This window comes from Rousettus aegyptiacus, unplaced genomic scaffold (genome assembly GCF_014176215.1).
Source record: "Rousettus aegyptiacus isolate mRouAeg1 unplaced genomic scaffold, mRouAeg1.p scaffold_m13_p_1, whole genome shotgun sequence".
NCBI classification, from domain to species: Eukaryota; Metazoa; Chordata; class Mammalia; order Chiroptera; family Pteropodidae; genus Rousettus; species Rousettus aegyptiacus.
The window spans coordinates 68,620,900-68,638,621 of NW_023416284.1; the positions used below are offsets into that span (position 1 = coordinate 68,620,900).

Here is a 17,722-nt window from a genome sequence, read left to right on the forward strand (position 1 = left end):
GATAGAAAAGATGGGATCGGCCTCCCCTGACTATACAGTGAGTGTATACAGGTTAGAGAACCACAGTAGGCTTCAGCCACTTATGTTAGGGAGAACTAGAAATAGTTTCAATGATCTTTTGTTGAGTTTATTTTTAAATATCCCACAGTTGTTAAGGCCCACATTAATGGTAGCAAAAAATAAAATAAAATAAAATAATTGGCAGTCCTTATTTGCAAAGTTCCATCTTCTTACAAAAGCACATGGAGTAAATGGGAATACCTCAGATTTCTCTACTCCCTAAATATTTGGGGCTAGGTTTCATTCATAAAATGCTTGTGGTTTATTGAATTCTCTAAGCCAGTTTTGTTAGTAATAGGCATCTGAACCTGAAACATTTGAACATTGCCCCTTAACACTGTTCCACTGTCAGAGAACATGTGGGTTTGGAAGGGAAAGAGGAATTAATTGGGAGTTGAAACAACTCTGAGGAATTGCTCCTCCTGCTGATTCCCAAGACCAGCTAGCAGTAAGCCTGCCAAAATGGCGACCAAATACTAACCTGGAGTTTCTTTGTCATCTAAAAAGTTTAAAATGCTATGATCAGCTGCTCTGATCATACCCTAAAGCAATGGTTTGATTTTTCTTTCATTTTTAAGCAAAATTTTTATGTAAAATAGATGAAAGAGGAACTGTTCTACTAGTATATTTATGTGCACATCTGTCTAAAGGAGAAAGAAAGAGAGTGGTGAATCTTGGGCTTTAAGATGAGTAGGCAGGGTGGACCTTCTTTCTTACTTATATATAAAGTAGCCTTATGCTCACCCCAAAATATCTGTTGCCAATTTGCTACACAGAGGTCCCACCAGTAGAATATAGTATGATAAGACTGACATCATGGTACAGGAAAAATAAAATAAAATAGAACATCTAATGATACTGTGCTATAAGTCCATAAATTCCTGGTCACTTCTAATTATTAAAAAGTCAATACAATTTTATTAAGATTTACCCTCAAACTTGACTTAAATGTTCTTTCCTCTTCTCTGCAGAGTCAACTTGAGTAGCTTGGAGTGGAAAAATACTTTCTCCTCATGCCACTTCAAAGCTTAGCTCCTCCAGTGTGTTGAAGGGAGAGAGCAAAAAGAGGAAATAACACAACTATCCCTTTACTGAACTGGCTGCTGCTGTAGTTCCTTGTCTGTGTTGATTCTCTAGTGAACACATACTGGTCATTGCTGGCCTTCTCAGTGGCGGGCATCCAAATGCTGGTTTTCCCAAGGGCACATATGGGCACCTAACCAGCTCCAGGGTGTGAAAACTATTATAAGCTTATGATATCTGATAGCCCCAATCTCCCTTTCTTGAATTCTTCCTTACCACTTTAATTCTGGTTCCCCAGAATACTCCCCCACAGATTTCTCAGATTCCTACTTCAGTGTACTTGACCTGTGGAAACTCATATCTTTTCTATGTTAAATGGTAAAAGGAGGATATAGTCAACAAACCCCTTGCCCACCAGGCATGTCCCCCACCCGACCCTGTCTCTTTGGCAGAACAATGCAGCTGCCTGAGTGAATGATCAAATGGAATGCCAAGCATCCTTCTTAAAGGACTCTAATCTCTGGGAGAATCCCTCAACTTGGAAAAGTAGTGAGGATCAGCTGTGCTCCCCTCAAGGACGTTACAGGACTCTTCCTTCCCTTTCTCCATCTATCTGTTTATTTGGACTTGCAGGTGAATATTGATTATATTAGGGTCAATTCTGCTCTGGATTAGGTAAAGGCTTTGTCTAGCTCCCAATACTGGGCACTCCTTTAGGATGTAGTATACTTAATCCCTTAATCTAGACTTTAGAACTAAAATTGGGGCTACAGGAACAAAAATTAGTTATATTCGATAAAAATCAAATTCATTTGTGTGAGGATATCGTGAATGGTGGAGTAAGCGTAGATGTTTCATGGACCTAAGGCTTATACTCCCCAGGGAATAGGGAGGCCCAAGAAAGAATGTAAGAAGAAATGTGAGGGCTTTCACACCCCAGGAGCAAAGGCAGAAAAGAAGGATGGGAGAGAGAAGAAACTCAGCTCCTCTGTGCGTAGAGACTCAATGACTGATACAGAAGTGGACATATATCCAGAAGAAACCATTTTATTGCCTGGCAAGTGATTAATGAAGTAACTGGACAGGAAATAACTGTTTTGAAATGTAATTTGAAGAATAAAATATGAAGAAAAACATCAAGAATTTGGTATTGGGAGAAAGTCAAGACACATAGGAAAACTAAGAGAATACCTTCTCTAATTAATAACTGCATGGTCTTGATGCTAAATTAGGCAACTAAATAACCTTCTCACTTGAGCCATGGATTTTGAATTATATTTCTCCCAGAACTCTCATGAAGTTTCTAGTTCCTTTATAGTCCCATATTTCTTTGCAATAAAGTCCCTTGATTTCAGATTGAGTGAGCCTCTGTTTCTTGCAATCACAGAGCCTAACAAGAGTAAACCTAATAACATAGTAATGAGAATCAGCCAAGTGAGTTCTAATGAAAGAAAAAGACGGAAGAGAATTGATCTCTGTCCTCACATTCATTTCAGTAGTGCTAAAATCCCTATATACTTTGTGCCACATGGGGGTCAAGGCTATTTCTGTAATTGTTCTGTTTTTTTTTTTAATCATATATGTAATCAGAGACTTGGGATAGAGAAATGATCTCAGAACGATTTGCAGATGTACCTATTTACATGCTAAAATAACCTATTTACCTTCTCTGGGGGGTAAAATGATTGTTTCAAAGTTTGGTTGGTTTAATTTTTAATCATAGCTCACTTAGACCTCTCACTATTTTTTTTCTCCCCAACAATCACTTTACACCTAACCAGCTCTAGGGTGTGAAAACTATTACAAGCCTATGACCATAACACTAGGACCAAGCAATTACACCCCTAGGACCTACTCAAACAAAAACAAAAACAAAACAAACAAAAAACCCCTCATCTTTGCACAGACCTGTATAAAAATGCATTATTATAACAATAAAAATTGAAAATCTTAAGTAGCATTTCTTTAATTTACTTGACCACAAGATATTTGTTCACAGAACACCTAGTAAAATTTTGAGACACTACTGGGGAAATGCAATGTTTTACTCTTGGCAATTTTTTAAATTCACTGGGTGTTCACCCCAAAATTAAATTAAAACTCTTAGCGAATTCCCAAATGTACTTACACCCTCTTTCAAAGACAGGCTTCTGGACCTACTTCTGCCAGGTGAGGAACAAAATGCAATCTGTTTTGAGACTACAGCCTCAAGATCCCAGGAACTTCAAATAAATTATTCAAAGTCTGAAGGGATTGGCAAACAAGAGAGATAAAAGGCCCACAATAGGAGTGTGGGAAAGGGAAGGGAGAAAGCAGAGGCCAAGACTGACCGTCAGGAGTTCCAGAAGAGGCTATTTTAACAGGTTTTAGGTTTTGGAGCTGGGGAAGTTAGGACAAGCACTGGTAATTAACCAGACATGCAAGGGAAGCTAAGTGATAGTTAAACAGGGCTGCTTAGCTCTTATAAACGAAGTTACATGCACCATACACTTTAGCGAATTATCACACTACACTGCTGGGCATTCACTACCCATAGAGCCCACTAAGGATGTTTTCATTTGCCTCTTGCCTGTCAACTGCATGGTATGTCAGGAAATAGCACATTCATTATACGTTCAAGGACTAGTCTGAAGAATTATGTATTTGGGAAAACATCTAAAGAACCAACTGGCTAAATAAATGATATTTCATTTGTTTATTCCTTATTTAAAAAAACCCAGACTCAAACAGAATATCATTTAAACGTTTTTGGTGTAATGCAAGGCACGTTTGTGTACTGCAAATGAGTTACAACTTTGTCCTTAAACAAAAAAATCTGCAGGTAAAGGAAGGCCTTACATGAAGCATCTTGCCCTGACTTGAGTTAGGCCTGGCCTGTTTGGCAGCACTCCATAAACCAATTGCCCTGAATTGAAACTGTCAGAAGAAAATAAAATGGGCTAAATTTATTATCACCTGTATCCACTGACATATACACATGGAAGTGCAATGTTAACTACTAAGGCACAAACCAAAATGCAGCAAGCAGCCTGGTCAACACAGCCCCCTGGGAAATACCGTTTGGTGATGTGAATCTTTTTTTTTTCTTCTTCTTTTTAACATTGAGAAGGAAAACAACACATGCAGGAAACCATAAAACCCTTCAAGTTAACTGTAGCCAACGGTCAATCTCATTAGGATATAATGGGTAGGCTGTAGCCCTCTCTATAAAGCTTGAGTGTGTTCCTCTGAATAATTTCCAGTTTTCTCACTTGCTGGAATCTCTGCCTCTTAAACGGCAAAGCAGAAGTTCCACTCACTACATTTATACTGTTTTTATTCTCTTCTGCCTCATTTACTTCTTTCAAACCTCAGTCCCTGAGTTCATATTTTATTTTAGAACGCATTTGTTGAACTGAAATATATATATATTCCACTCAGCTAATCACTTATGCTTTCAGTGAGAATGGTAGGAGGGTATCTTTGGGAGATGGATAGGAAATCATAGGGCTGAGCAAAGTCAGAGGACTGCCAATCCTTGCCTATGGGCCTAAAGGCTTTGGTTGTCTGTACCTCTGTCACTGAAGTGTTGAAGACATCTATTTATGGAAATCCAAACTGGGGCTCAAGAGAAAGGGTTCCAATGTCCTTTCTTTCACTTTTGATCTTGTGACCACAGACCAGTCATTGAACTACTCTCAATTCCATTTCTCCATGTTACAAAATGGGTTAATAATCCCTTGTCACACATTTATTAGGAGAACATGCTAAAATACTATGAGGCAGTGGTATTAGAAATACTTCAGTGAGCATTAGAAATATATGCGGAGGGTGCTTATTAGGTCCCCAACCCCAAAGTCTGTGACAATCTTTATAATTTCTTCCCTTAAGAGGAATCTCCAGGTAATTCTTATGTGAGTTCATGTCTCAGATTGGGAGACACAGATTCCAGAAATTCATTGTTCACAATCAAGTGTCTTCTATGTTCCTTCCAGTGAGCTAGGCTTGTATATGCATTACCTTCGTGCAAATATCCATGAGGTAAGAAATTAACATTTCATGAGCCCATACAGGCCAAGTACCCTGCATGTTTAATTTCGCTCAATTCTCACAATAGCTTTATGTTAGAAAACATTCTATTTAACAGTTTAGAACACTGAGGCTTACAGAGGCTAAGAAATTTGCCTGAGGTTAGAGGTCCTTCACAGCTAGTTGGTCAAAGAGCCACTTTTCACTAAACCCAAGATTCACACTGACCACAGCTGCAATAATACAGGCAGCAAAACATGCAAAAAAGCATTTGGGAAGCTCTCAAGGCATCAATGAACAATGTAAATATAAATTCAAGAAATAAGAATTAAACATGTTATACGCAATGAAAAAGGGAAGGCATAATTTGGGGAAACGATTATTTAAGATCTAGTTCCTGTTCTCTAAGAATTCCAGTCTAGTGGGAGAGACTGGTTTGGCTGTTAAGAGTTCTGGAGAACAGGAAGATGGACTAAAACCATTGTGTACAGGGCCTTGAATGGCAGTATGTGAATTTATAGAGGGGAATCTGTTAGATTTTTAGCAGTCAGACATCATGCAGATGCCTGGAGATGCTTCTCTGCCTCACCCCCTCTCCATTTTAACTTTCAGATGAAAGCCAGAATGAAGATATAAAAATGTATATGGAAATAATTTTCCGGGATGAATCAGAGGGGTACGGGTAAATATTAGTAAATATGGGTTAGAGAAGTATTGTATAAGCCTCACAGGAGGAAAAAAGGGCATAAAACTGAAACCACCAGAGAAAAATAAAGCATAAACCTTCCACCCTGAGAAACCCAAATGGGTAAGATAGAAGCATATTCCTAGAATTCTTTGGGTTTCTTTTGTTATTTGTTGACATATGCTTTCCAAATGCCTCCTTGGGATCCTTAAATTATTTTAAATTTATGATTAAACATTCTGCTCCTAGCATTCCCCAAACCATGTTTTCTAATTCATAAGGACCCTATAAACACAGGAAATACAGTACTTAATACATGTTGATGTCCACTCCCAACCCTTGCTTTCTTATTTTCTTCGGAATTCTTTAATGCCTTCAGCACCCCCGGCCCCAGCACCCCAGCAATTAGCACAGATCCGGAAAGCCCTTTTAGGCCCTCGGCCCATCCCATCAGCTAACACACTCTTTGTTAGCAGACTGGTACCAGTCTGTGGCCTATAAGAACCAGGCCGCACAGTAGGAGGTGAGTGGTGGGCAAGCAAGTAAAGTTTCATCTGTATTTGTAGCAACTCCCCAGGGCTAGTTAAACTGCCTCAGCTCCACCCCAGATCATCAGGCATTAGATTCTCATAGGAGTGTCAGTCCCCGGTGCCAAAAAAGTTGGGGGCCGCTGACAAAACTTCCTTAAGCAAGTATTATAGATTCACAATGCTGATGGAGTACAGGGCCAGAAGCAGTGTCTTTAAAGAAAAATAGCTTGATATTCTTAAAAGAAAATCTGAAAATTTTTCTCCTATTGATCCAAACTACCTGAAAAGAAAAAGTCATACTAAATTGTTTATTTTCTCAGGTTTATTATGCTTTGTGCCACCTAACATGTAGCTCTTATGAATGGAAATTGATTCAGAGAAAAGAAAGTACAAAAATGTTTTTTACATTTACTCTATTACCTCATAAAGAAGGATACACACATTTAAACTTTTATTTTTAAAGAAACATTATCAAAATTCTAAAAGAATATATTTAAAGCATCCACTCTTACATGGAAAGTCAAGGGATAATAAATAGTTCTAGAAAAACCCTAAAAATAAAATATACTTTAAAAAATGCATCATATAGGCTTCATTTGTATCAAGGTTTTGATACTTTGGATCTGAAAAAACTAAACAATCATGTTATCACTACAATGAACAAAAATTAAATTCAAGCACTTTCTAAGAGTTCTTCCTCCTTTTGTAAAGGTCTTTGTAGACATAACACACCATGTGGTTTTAAGGTGTTTAAAATATAACACAATTGCAGAACACAAATGCAATTAAAACTGTTAGTGAATACATGAAAATTTGGAAACTAGCAGGTATGATGATCTTTAAAAGGTGAAATTATATTGAAACATAACAGTTCTATTACTTTGGAGGGGGAATTAATTACTGCTTTTCATTAAAAAAAAATCTGCTCGTTTAGGACTACAGGCTCCAAATACTTCTTCCAGCTAGACATTCCAAGATGGACACTCCCTTACCTAAAAGCAATCCCAACGACTAAAGGGTTATTTCCAAACACTTCTGTTCATTTAACCCCTCCTTGCCAGTGCAGAAAAATAAGAAGGAATATAAAGCACATTCTTAACAAACATTTGGAAATCAAAGATGGCAATTGTTAACTCTCAAAATTAACAGGAAACAGTGCTACTTAGCAAGTTTCAGGTTCCAAAGCAAATACTACTAATGGACCTTAGGAAATCCAAAGGTACTTATATGCAGGTCTTAATACTCTGGGCCTCAAGTATATTAGAAATGTAAATCTCCATTAGCTGAGTGTGTGCTATTCACAGATTGAGAAAACTCTCCTAGCTTTCTGGGGGCCAGCTTCTCCAGGTCATCCTTATTGCTGCATTTCACTGACATTAATAACTCTGTTGGGCATGGCACAAAATGGAGATTTTAGCACCACGTGAAGTTTTCTGCTTTTAAGGAAAAAATTTACAATTTTTACATTTTATAATTGGTAATGGCTTTCTCCTCAATATATTGATAATTTAAGTCTTATTTGTTCTTAATCTTTGGAAAACAATTCCAGCCACTGCTAGATGGTAACTATGGGCAACTCAAGAGGAAAGCAGCTTTAGGAACATAAAAGTTAAAAAAAGATCAGCAAGCTAGTTTCATCTTTAAAGAATTGTCCACAATGCCCATCCCCCTTTTTAAAATTTCAAGACAAAGGGCGTTTTTAAAAATGTGGTAAACTCAGAAAAATTCCTAGAAAGTGAAGAGAGTTGACACATATTCAGCTGATGCCATCATTTCAGAGCCAGGGCCTGCCAAATTTGGCTGAGAGGAACTTAATATTCCTCAATAAGATGGCATTTAATAGGTTCCTCTCTGAGAACTTAGTTGTTTCAATGCTAAGGCAGAAGGTATAGTTTCTATACACTGTAAGGCCTCCCTGACTTACGCTTTGAGCATAATAATGACAAAAGTCAAGATTTAGGGTTCAGTTCCAGCTGATTTTATTTCCTTCTCAAAAAAAGTTATTTACAGAAGGTATATATCAACAATCTGACAGGCAGTGAACTTGACATGATTAGCTGGCATGATTTTTTCTTTTCCTCCCCCAAACATTTGTTTTTGTGGCCTTGAATTTTAAGACAAATATTCTACACGGCATATTGCACAGGATGGATGGCAAAAAAAAGTTTAAAAACAAAAACCCTTAACGGAACTGCCTTAAAAAGCAGACGTCCTAGTGCCTGTCATGTTATATTAAACATACATACACACAATCTTTTTGCTTATTATAATACAGACTTAAATGTACAAAGATGTTTTCCACTTTTTTCAATCTTTAAACACAACAGCTATAAACCTGAACACATATGCTATCATCATGCCATAAGACTAAAACAATTATATTTAGCGACAAGTAGAAAGGATTAAATAGTCAAATACAAGAATGAAAAACGCAGTACATAGTGTCGCGAACTCAAATCGGCATTTAGATAGATCCAGTGGTTTAAACGGCACGTTTTTGCTTATAAAAAAAGTGCAAAAAAGATGTGGTTTACAAGTTAAAGCTACAGAATCCCTTTTTGCTGTAAATGCACCAGTTTTAAAGCCTCTGGACAGAACAGTATTTTATTCAAAAAAGCATGTTTTTCTTAAAAACATACAGTGTTTGGCTAGTTCTCCTCCCCTTTTCATAAGACTGGGGTGGAAGGGTGGACACTGGTGGCAGGTTAAGGGATACTGTCACTTTAAGAAGCCTGCAGATTGAAGTGTAAACATGGAGAAATTAGGGGCTGATTTTTTTAAACTGTGAGATATTAACCAGCCGCCCTGTTATAAAATCAGGAAATCCAAACAGCGATTTACACCGATTAACACCCCCTTTATATATTTTTTACAAAAATACACTGAGAAAATAATCAAACGTTTTCATCTCTCTTGTCTTTTTTTGTTTTTTAAAAGTGTCAAAAGTCTACATTTAAATATAAAAAATTAAAAGTTAAAACTCTAGCCCTTCAGTGAAGGAGACGTAAAATGGCGTGGGTAACAACAACTACAAAAAAAAAAAAAAAAAGAAAGAAAAAAAAAAGGAAACAAAGAAAAAAAGGAAAGAAATAAAAGGAAGGAAGAAATAAGTAAGTACAAAGAAAAAAAAGGGACAAAATAAGAAAGAAAAATGTTTGGCCAGTATAAATACGTCCATATATAAAATGGCATCTGATTACACTTACAAGAAAAAGAAATACGAGGATGGAGCATCGGTGAGGGGAAAAAAACACGTCTTCTCATTTACACCTAGAAGGAATAAACACATACACACTGAGAAAAAATTTGGTCCTGAATTGTTTTTTAAAGTCCAGCACAGATTTGAGTTGCGTTTGAATCCTTTAAAGAGTTAAGAATGAAAAAAAGCTGGTGATAATTTTGTTGTAGGAATCAAACAGAGCGCCATCTATCTGCTTTTCATATTATCCTACCCTATTTTAAAAACTGCTCAACAGTCTCATACAGAAATCTTTAAAAGATAGACAGGAGAACATGCTATAGTAACCCCACCAGTGAAATAATCCAACACCATCACGATTCCGATTAAGAGAAGAAAAAAACCTTTTTTTTCCCCCGAAACCACTCGCCCTCCACTGCCCGGGACCACATCCAACAGTCGCCTCTCCTCCCACGGGCCCAGGAGGTCACCTCGCTAGTTTCATCCACGTGGAAGACGGGGGCCCAGACCCTGCGCCTTCTCCCCGACGTGCAAATCCGTCTCAGTTTATTACTCTCCCCCTTCCAGTTCGCGTCCTTGGCGCCCCCGCCCTCGCTGGCGTGGCTTCTTCCAACCAGGTTCTCAGGTCACTTCCCAGCGCCGGTCACTCCACATCTCCTCCTCCGGCGGCAGGGGCAAGAAAAAAAGAAAGAAAAGAGAGAAAGAAAAGAAAAGCGAGAGGGGGGAAAAAAAAAAAAAGACGGGCATTGGCCAGCGTGGTCTCTTCAGTCCCAGGACTCGAGCCTGCGCGGCCCCAAAACATCTGCCGTCGGTCAAACTCGCCTCCCAGAGCCTCGAGTCTTCTTCAGGAAAAGACGGGGAAGGGGGTGGGGGAGGGTGCTGAGGACAAAATCCCTAGGGGCGCGCTGGATTTTTTTTTTTTTTTTTACCCTCTCCTCTCTTGACCAAAGAAAAAAACAAAATAAAATAAAAACAAGTGGGCGATGAGAGGGACGAGATTCCTTCAGTCTCGAGAAAACTCACAACTTGGCTTTTCGCTGGGGTGCAGACCAGTCCAGAAGCCCGGGAGAAGGGGGGGGGGCGTCTCTTCACGCAAAAAGGAGGACACTCGAAGCTTTTTCGCCATCACAACAACATCAACAACAACACTTAAAGGTCGCCGGTCTCCCTCCGCTCCGCCGCATCCCCGGAGGGTGTGGGGGATGGGAGCTCCGGTCCCCAAACGCCCCGCGCTCCTCGACCGCCACGCTGACGAGCCGGCCCCGTTCATCACTTTTTTTTCCTTTTCCTTTTTTTAAATTTTTTTATTTTTTTAAATTTTTCCCTTTACTCTTTCAATTCTCTCTCTGTCCACCTTTTCTCCCTCTGTCGCCCCGGCCCTCCTCTCCAGCGCGCGCCGTCAGTAAGTGAAGACCAGGTTGGAGATGCTGGATTCGAGCCAGTCTCCCGAGATCATCTCGCTGACCTCTGGCGTGCAGTAGTCCGGGAACTCGAAGTGAGAGCCCGAGCCCGGCTCCAGGGTGAAGTCCAGGTCCCGGTCCAACGCCGACGACGAGCTGAAACTGCCCAGGGACATGCTCTCAAAGTTTGAGCTGGGGTTCAGGTCGAGCAGGTCGTCCTCGAACTCGTCGTCGGAGGCCGAGGAGCCCGCGGAGGAGGAGGCGGAGGACGAGTGGGACGAGGCCGAGGAGGACGCGTGCGAGGGCGCGCTGGACGGCGCGGGAGAGGCGGCGCGCAGGCTGGCATAGCCGCGGTGGTCGGCGGGCGAGCGGGCGGCCGGCGACGAGGCTGCGCTGCTGCGGCCGCTCAGGCTCGGCCCGTCGGGCGGGCAGCTCGCGACCCCCTCCTCGTAGAGGCCCAGAGGGTCGCTGGGGTCGGCGGCCGCACCCACGCTGCCCGCGGGCGACGCCGTCGCGCCCAGGCTGCCGAACAGGTAGACGCGCTTCACCTTCTTCTCGGCCGGGGGCTTGCCCGGGGCCGCGAGTGCGGCGGGGGCCGAGGCCGCCGCGGAGGCCGCGGTGCCGGGAGTCCGCGCCTTGTACAGCGAGTGGTGATCGGCGGCTGCGGCGCCCAGAGGCAGCAGGGTGGCGGCCCCCGCCTGCTCGGCCGCGAAAGAGGCGGCGGCCGCTTTCCCGCCGCCGCCGCCGCCGCCTGCCAGGATGAGCTTGGCGTGCGGCTTGTTGCCCCCGCCGCCTGCCACCTTGGAGCTGCAGCTCTTTTTCGGCGCGGGTTTGGAGTTGGCGCCGCCGCCGCTCGCGCCGCCGCCTCCGCCCCCCGCGTTGCTGCTCCCGCCGCCGCCGCCGCCCCCGCCGCTGCCACCGACCTTGTCGCCCTTTTCTCCGGGCTTGGAGGTGGCGGCGGCCGAGGAGCTGGAGTTGGCGTTGCCGGACTTCACCTTCTTCCTGGGCCGGTACTTGTAGTCGGGGTAGTCAGCCATGTGCTTGAGGCGCAGCCGCTCCGCCTCTCGAATGAAAGGGATCTTGTCGCTGTCTTTGAGCAGCTTCCAGCGTTTGCCCAGCCGCTTGGAGATCTCGGCGTTGTGCATGTCGGGCGACTGCTCCATAATCTTGCGCCGCTCGATCTGCGACCATACCATGAAAGCGTTCATGGGCCGCTTGATGTGCCCGCTCGGCGTCTTGCACCAGCTTGGGTCGTCAGCCTTGCCGCCCGTGGAGGCGGTGGAGCCGGGCGTGGGGGACGAGGCGATGCCCAGCTCGAGGCCGGCGCCCGAGTCCGAGCTCTCGCCCGCCAGTAGCGCTTCCGTGTTCTCGGCGTTGTTGGTTTGCTGCACCATGGCCCCGGCTCGGCGGGCGCCCACGCGCGCTCACAGCCTCGCGGCGGCCGCGGCGCAATCGCCGGGCCCTCCCGGTTCCCCGGGCCAAGCTTGGCACGCCAAGCGGGAGGACGTGCGCGGCGGCCGAGCGGGCCCCTCCACTCCTGGCCGGGGCGGAGGTGTGCGAGGAGAGGAAAGTCTCCAAAAGATGCGGGGAAGGAGCCCTGCGCCTCTTGCAGAGGAGTTATAGTTCCCAGGCTGGAGAGTCTCTTCCCTTTCTTTCTCTCGTTTTCTCCCCCTCTCTCACCGCGCTGCAGTTTGCTCTCTTGGCTCTGAGGCTGGAGACCGTGCTAAAGTGGAGAGGAGTTTCTTGAATGCTGGTTGCTGAAGCTTCCAATGCAAGTTTCTCGCCGCCTCCCAGGCAGGTCCTTTTTTTTTTTTTTTTTTTTTTTTTTTTTTCTTTCCTTCCCCTGAAGCAGTTGATTCCAGTTCACGAGCGCTCTCAGGAGCTCAGGAAAGCAACATCGTCTCTATCACTTAGTCCCTTTCTTACAATGCAAAGCAAAAAACACTCTGGCTCCAGGACTCTCTGTGGGCGGAATCGGCACTAAGGAGTTTGTGCAGTTATTTTGTTGCAAGGTAGGAAGCCAAAAAGCCTTCATGCAACAGACTGGCATGAATAAATGTATGTTTCCCCCTCCCTTCTGCAAGAAGGGAGCTGGTAATGGCAGAGTTCCTCCAATGCAGACTCTTAAAAGAGCGTGCAAGAACTAGAGAACCGGGAGCGAAACAGGCCTCTTCCCCTCACACACTGTTTCTCTTGCTGCAGCTTAGAGCAGACCCCAATTCCGCCTCGCGCCTCTTTATCCTTTCACAGTCTTGGCCGCGGCCAATCAGTCGCTGTAACCAACGCTTCCTCGGGCCAAGCCCCTCCCCTGGGCTTCCCATTGGCTTGGAACCCGATGCAATAATAATCTCCGCGTGCAATGAGAAGCTCCAAATCTGACCTCATTCCAATTTACAGAGCAAACTTTTTAAAAGAGCTAGAAGTACAGCTGAGATTTCTGCTGCCTCTTTTTTTCCTCCTTTTGCTCTGTGTGCGTGTATGTGTGCGCGTGCGTGTGTGTGGTGTGAAGAGGATGTTAATGCATGAAATTATTAAGGGGAGAGACGGAAATGTATTCTAACCATTATGTTAGATAACAAGGGGCTTGGATGAGGGGGGGCGGTAAGGGTGAAATACTGTAAATGGAAGCTTTCTGCTTAAAAGCCAAGTGATTATTTTTATTAGTTCTTTTCAGTATTGGAATAAAGAATCAGTCTCTAGTGCAAAATCTGTTCCCCGGCTCCTTCATAAAGCCAACGATGTAAAAGGGGGAGGGAAAGCTACAACAGTAAATCAATGGATATTGAAAACCATTAAGAAAGTGCTACCTAGACACCTGTCATCACAATTATTTTAACAACTCTAGGTACAGCACAGATGTTGATGTATTGTGTAAATCCCTTTAGAGCAATTTTTGTGTTGTTTGTGGAAGGTAGAAAAAAGGAATTTTAGCAATAATTACTTGCTCTCTTAACCAAACAGGGGTTGACTATGGTTATTTAATGATTTGAACTCCCCTATAAATCCTGGATAGCCCAAACAGAGGAGCTTTTCATTGGAACACATTAGGCAATGCTCCATAATTGACTCAATGGGAGAATTTCCATATAGTTTTGTATGGGTTGATAACGGTGAGTAAAGGTTGGGAATCAATTTTATTTCTAAATATTTGTTTTTCACATTTTCAGAATTAAAAATTGCCTCACTCTGCTTCCTTCAGCCCCTAAAACCTCCTTCTCTTTTCCCTTATATATATTTTCTCCTGTATATTTCTCCTATATGTTTGTTACTTGAATCAAATGGAACTGAAAGGCCAAGGCAAAGAGAAACTGTAGAGAGAGGTGGTAACTGTAGTAGAAGAGAAGGGAGCCTCTGGATTTATATTAGACCTAGCTGTTCATCCTTCTTACTGGTTTTATAACCCTGGGGATGTGACCAAGTCTCAGTTTTCCTCATCTGTGATAAGGGAATACTAGGAGCTTCTTTATATAGGATTAAGGGTTCAAAGAGTTAGATGTATGGTAGCCCTCAGTGAATGCTATTATCCTTCCCTTGATAATTCAAATACCATATACACTCCTAGTAGAAGCAGCCTATTGTTCAAGAGACTATTGTTAAAGATGGTGACTAAAGAGAAAAAATAATCACTGATCGTGGATATGAACCCCATCCACAGACAATTGTGGCAATCCTGTCCTCCCAATGATTTTTTTAAAAAAGGAACTTCATGAAGAGTGCTATGAAGAATGTGGCAAAGAAAAGGTGCCTAGGTAGTTAGAACACATGTTAATATGACCACGAAAATTACTGTTGTTCCAAGGTTATGAAAATTAGAATTCTAGTAAAAATTAGTCTTCCCTAACACCATAATAGTACACTGTTTTTCTGCAGGCCAATAATAGGTGTTTAGGTAGAGCCAACCCAGCACAATTAAGTCAGCTTTTGATTCAGATCAAACTAGTGCTAGGCAGCAGATTTCTATTTAATCTTGTCAGACTTCTAAAGTATGTAGGCTGGCGAGAGGCCCAGGTTGTCAGATTTAGAATTTTACTGGAAAGAACACCCTATGGAGACATCTGAGTTGATCTCTAAGGATCAACCATAAGCAAGAATGATTTTGTGGGTAAAATCAAAAAATTTTTTAGTGCTAGCTACCCAAGTTATATGCTTTTTCTTTTAGAAGGGGTAAAAAATGTTGAAAACAAACAAAAACAGGCATCCTTTTGCATATAACAAAGTTGGCTGTGTTATCATGCATTTATTTATTTATTTTTGGTATGCACACCAAAACACACCCCTAAATGTTATCAATCTGACATAAAAAATAAGAGGTCTGTTTTTTAAATAAAATTGTTACTGGAATAAAAAAGGATAAATACTATATTTTGGGATTTGTACCAAAAATATAGCTATTTTGTGACAATTCAGTCAAAGGGAGTATTAATATAATTGATAATATTTCTAAAGCCATTTATGCTTCTACCACTGAATATGATAGAGGAAAAGTGAAAGTTAATCAAAGCAGTCAAAGTAATTTTGTTTATGTTCAAAGCACACAAATTTTAAAAAGTGTACCAGAAAAAGTCGCTGCTGTATTTATATTGTTAAATGTATTTATTGTAACAAATCCAATAAATTTTAATAAACATCGTTGTTATATGCCACTAAGGAAGAAAACCTGCACATAAGTCTGTGACATCCTCCAGTTGTAGGACTTATCCCTAATTCAGAGATATGAAAATGAAAAGTTTTTAGAATTGAAGAAATATGGTACTAGTAATTTCCATTGATTTTATATTATTATTATAGTGTATATAAATGCTTAGACTTCTTAAGTAGATTTGTTCTCAGGTGTTATTAGTTCCCTTAAAATGTAAGACAACATTTGACAAATGGCCTTGTATTCATGTCATCTCTCTCACCAACTGAGTAAGTATGTGCACACTGGAATGTGTTAGGCCTCTAGGCTTCTGAATACCACATAATGAGAAAAGATTTCTGTGTTCTCATTACCTAATTTCATATGCTTTGTAACCAGTTCTCCATTACTGATATTTTTTCCCAAAATACCAGATATTTGGTGGCCCCTACTAAATCAGTACTCAGTGTTCCCTCTGCTGGCTTTGCAGTACATGAAGTAATCCTTAATGCTGCTCTTTAAACCAAGATAATTTTACAAAACAAAACAAAACTTATTTTAGAATAATAGACTAATTGTCCATATTAATAATGAATTAAAATTAGCAATTTTTGAATTAAGGTAAATATTTTACTTTCCAATAAATAATTGAATTCTATTTGATGTAATGTGTTATGTGCTAATTCATTTCTTCTACTCTCACACACCTGCACAACATAAAATCTCACATCCATAAAATAGTATGGGGTATAGATGGAAATAAGATTCTATCACACTGCTTAATATATTTCTATATTATAGGTGGGGGAAGGAACCTGAAGGGATATCAGTTTAACAAATCTGGATTTGCACTGATTTGAAAGATTTTGCCTTGTCTGGGTTATAGAAACTATGATTGTAGGAGCTGGGCTGATCCGACAAGTATTCAATTCAAATAAAAATAAAGATGGGGAAAACAAAAAAACAACTCTCTCACTGTTACTTTCACAGACAGGGAAAAAGCCCTGGGAAATCTGATGTCTTTGGAGTTTGTCAACTGGTTCCACACTTCATGAAAAAGAACCCTCCATCCAAGGCTAACTTACTTCTCAGTCAAGTAGACAAACTTGTACTTCATCCTTTTGGGCTGATGAAGTTGTACTGGAAGTGGATTTCCCTTTGGGGAGTTGCATTGAAAAATAATAATCAAAATAATATGGAAGTAATTCTTATTTGCAAAATATCAAAACAGGATTCTGGAGTAAAATGAAACCCACGATATATTTTTAGTCTCAGTATAAACGGATACAGAATCCCGCATTTCTAATAATTTGTACCTTTTTCTCTCCCCCTCCTAACTGGCGACTGGCACCTGATAGGCTAAAGTAAGCGCTTAATACCAATGCCAGCTAATTTTATTTTCCTCTCGATTTTCTGATAAGAACAAGCAGAAAATGAGTGTTTGCCTAGGCCCTGTAGATTCGAAGCATGAATAGGAGCCTCTGTTCCATTTCGCAAAGCCAAGGCCAGGCACACCCACGTGGAGCCTAGGTTTGCTCTGCAGCCAGCCTACTCCCAACCTGGGGAGCAGCCGCCGCCAGGTGGCAGCGCTGAGCCTCCCTGCAAGGAGACGTGGGAAAACGTGGGCAGCGTCCGACTTCTTTCTTTTCCCCTTTGCCCGGCTACTGAACCCCAATCATCTTCCACTAGTCTACCTTCTTTAGATAGCATTTTAAACGATTAGCGGTAAATAAGGTGTGTCGGTGAATTCTGATTATTTTTTCCCCCCATAAATCAAAGATTAGGACAGCCGATCGCCGCCTCCTGTTCATTTGTCAGAAGCTCCCCGAGACTGTGGAAGCGAGGCCAGCTCCCGTTTGGATCTAGTAACTGAACCCGGGAGATTATCAATTACCGCGTCAGTATTTTGCCGAAACCGGAGTTAGAACGCGGTTTCTCCGCCAGCAGCTCTCGGTTTCTGAGAGCGGTGCAGTAAAGCGGCGCGCGTTACTGCAGGACCAGCAAAGGCCACCCCTCCTCCTGAAAACATGGTTCCTTGGACCAGGACGCCTGGCCGAGCTCAGCGATTCAGTGGCGCAGGTCCGGCTCCTCTTGCCCGGAGCTGGGAGCAAATTCGGCGGGATTAACAGTGCTCAGCCTCGGGGGCCGATCCTCGTCTTTCGATTCCATTTACAGAGAGGAAATAAATTGGAATCGACT

At 42.0% G+C, this 17,722-nt stretch overlaps 1 protein-coding gene across 1 annotated transcript; it reads right to left on the bottom strand.

The window, feature by feature from the left end:
* Positions 1–8,261: 8,261 nt before the first annotated feature.
* Positions 8,262–13,177, bottom strand: SOX4 (SRY-box transcription factor 4). Its single transcript, XM_016163274.2, has one exon. It carries the CDS (start codon positions 12,297–12,299, stop codon positions 10,905–10,907), a length of 1,395 nt encoding a protein of 464 aa, XP_016018760.2. The 5' UTR covers positions 12,300–13,177; the 3' UTR covers positions 8,262–10,904.
* Positions 13,178–17,722: the final 4,545 nt, after the last annotated feature.

Excerpts from the sequence above, each read along its gene's own strand:
- SOX4 (XM_016163274.2), bottom strand. The coding sequence starts at position 12,299 with ATGGTGCAGCAAACCAACAACGCCGAGAACACGGAAGCGCTACTGGCG.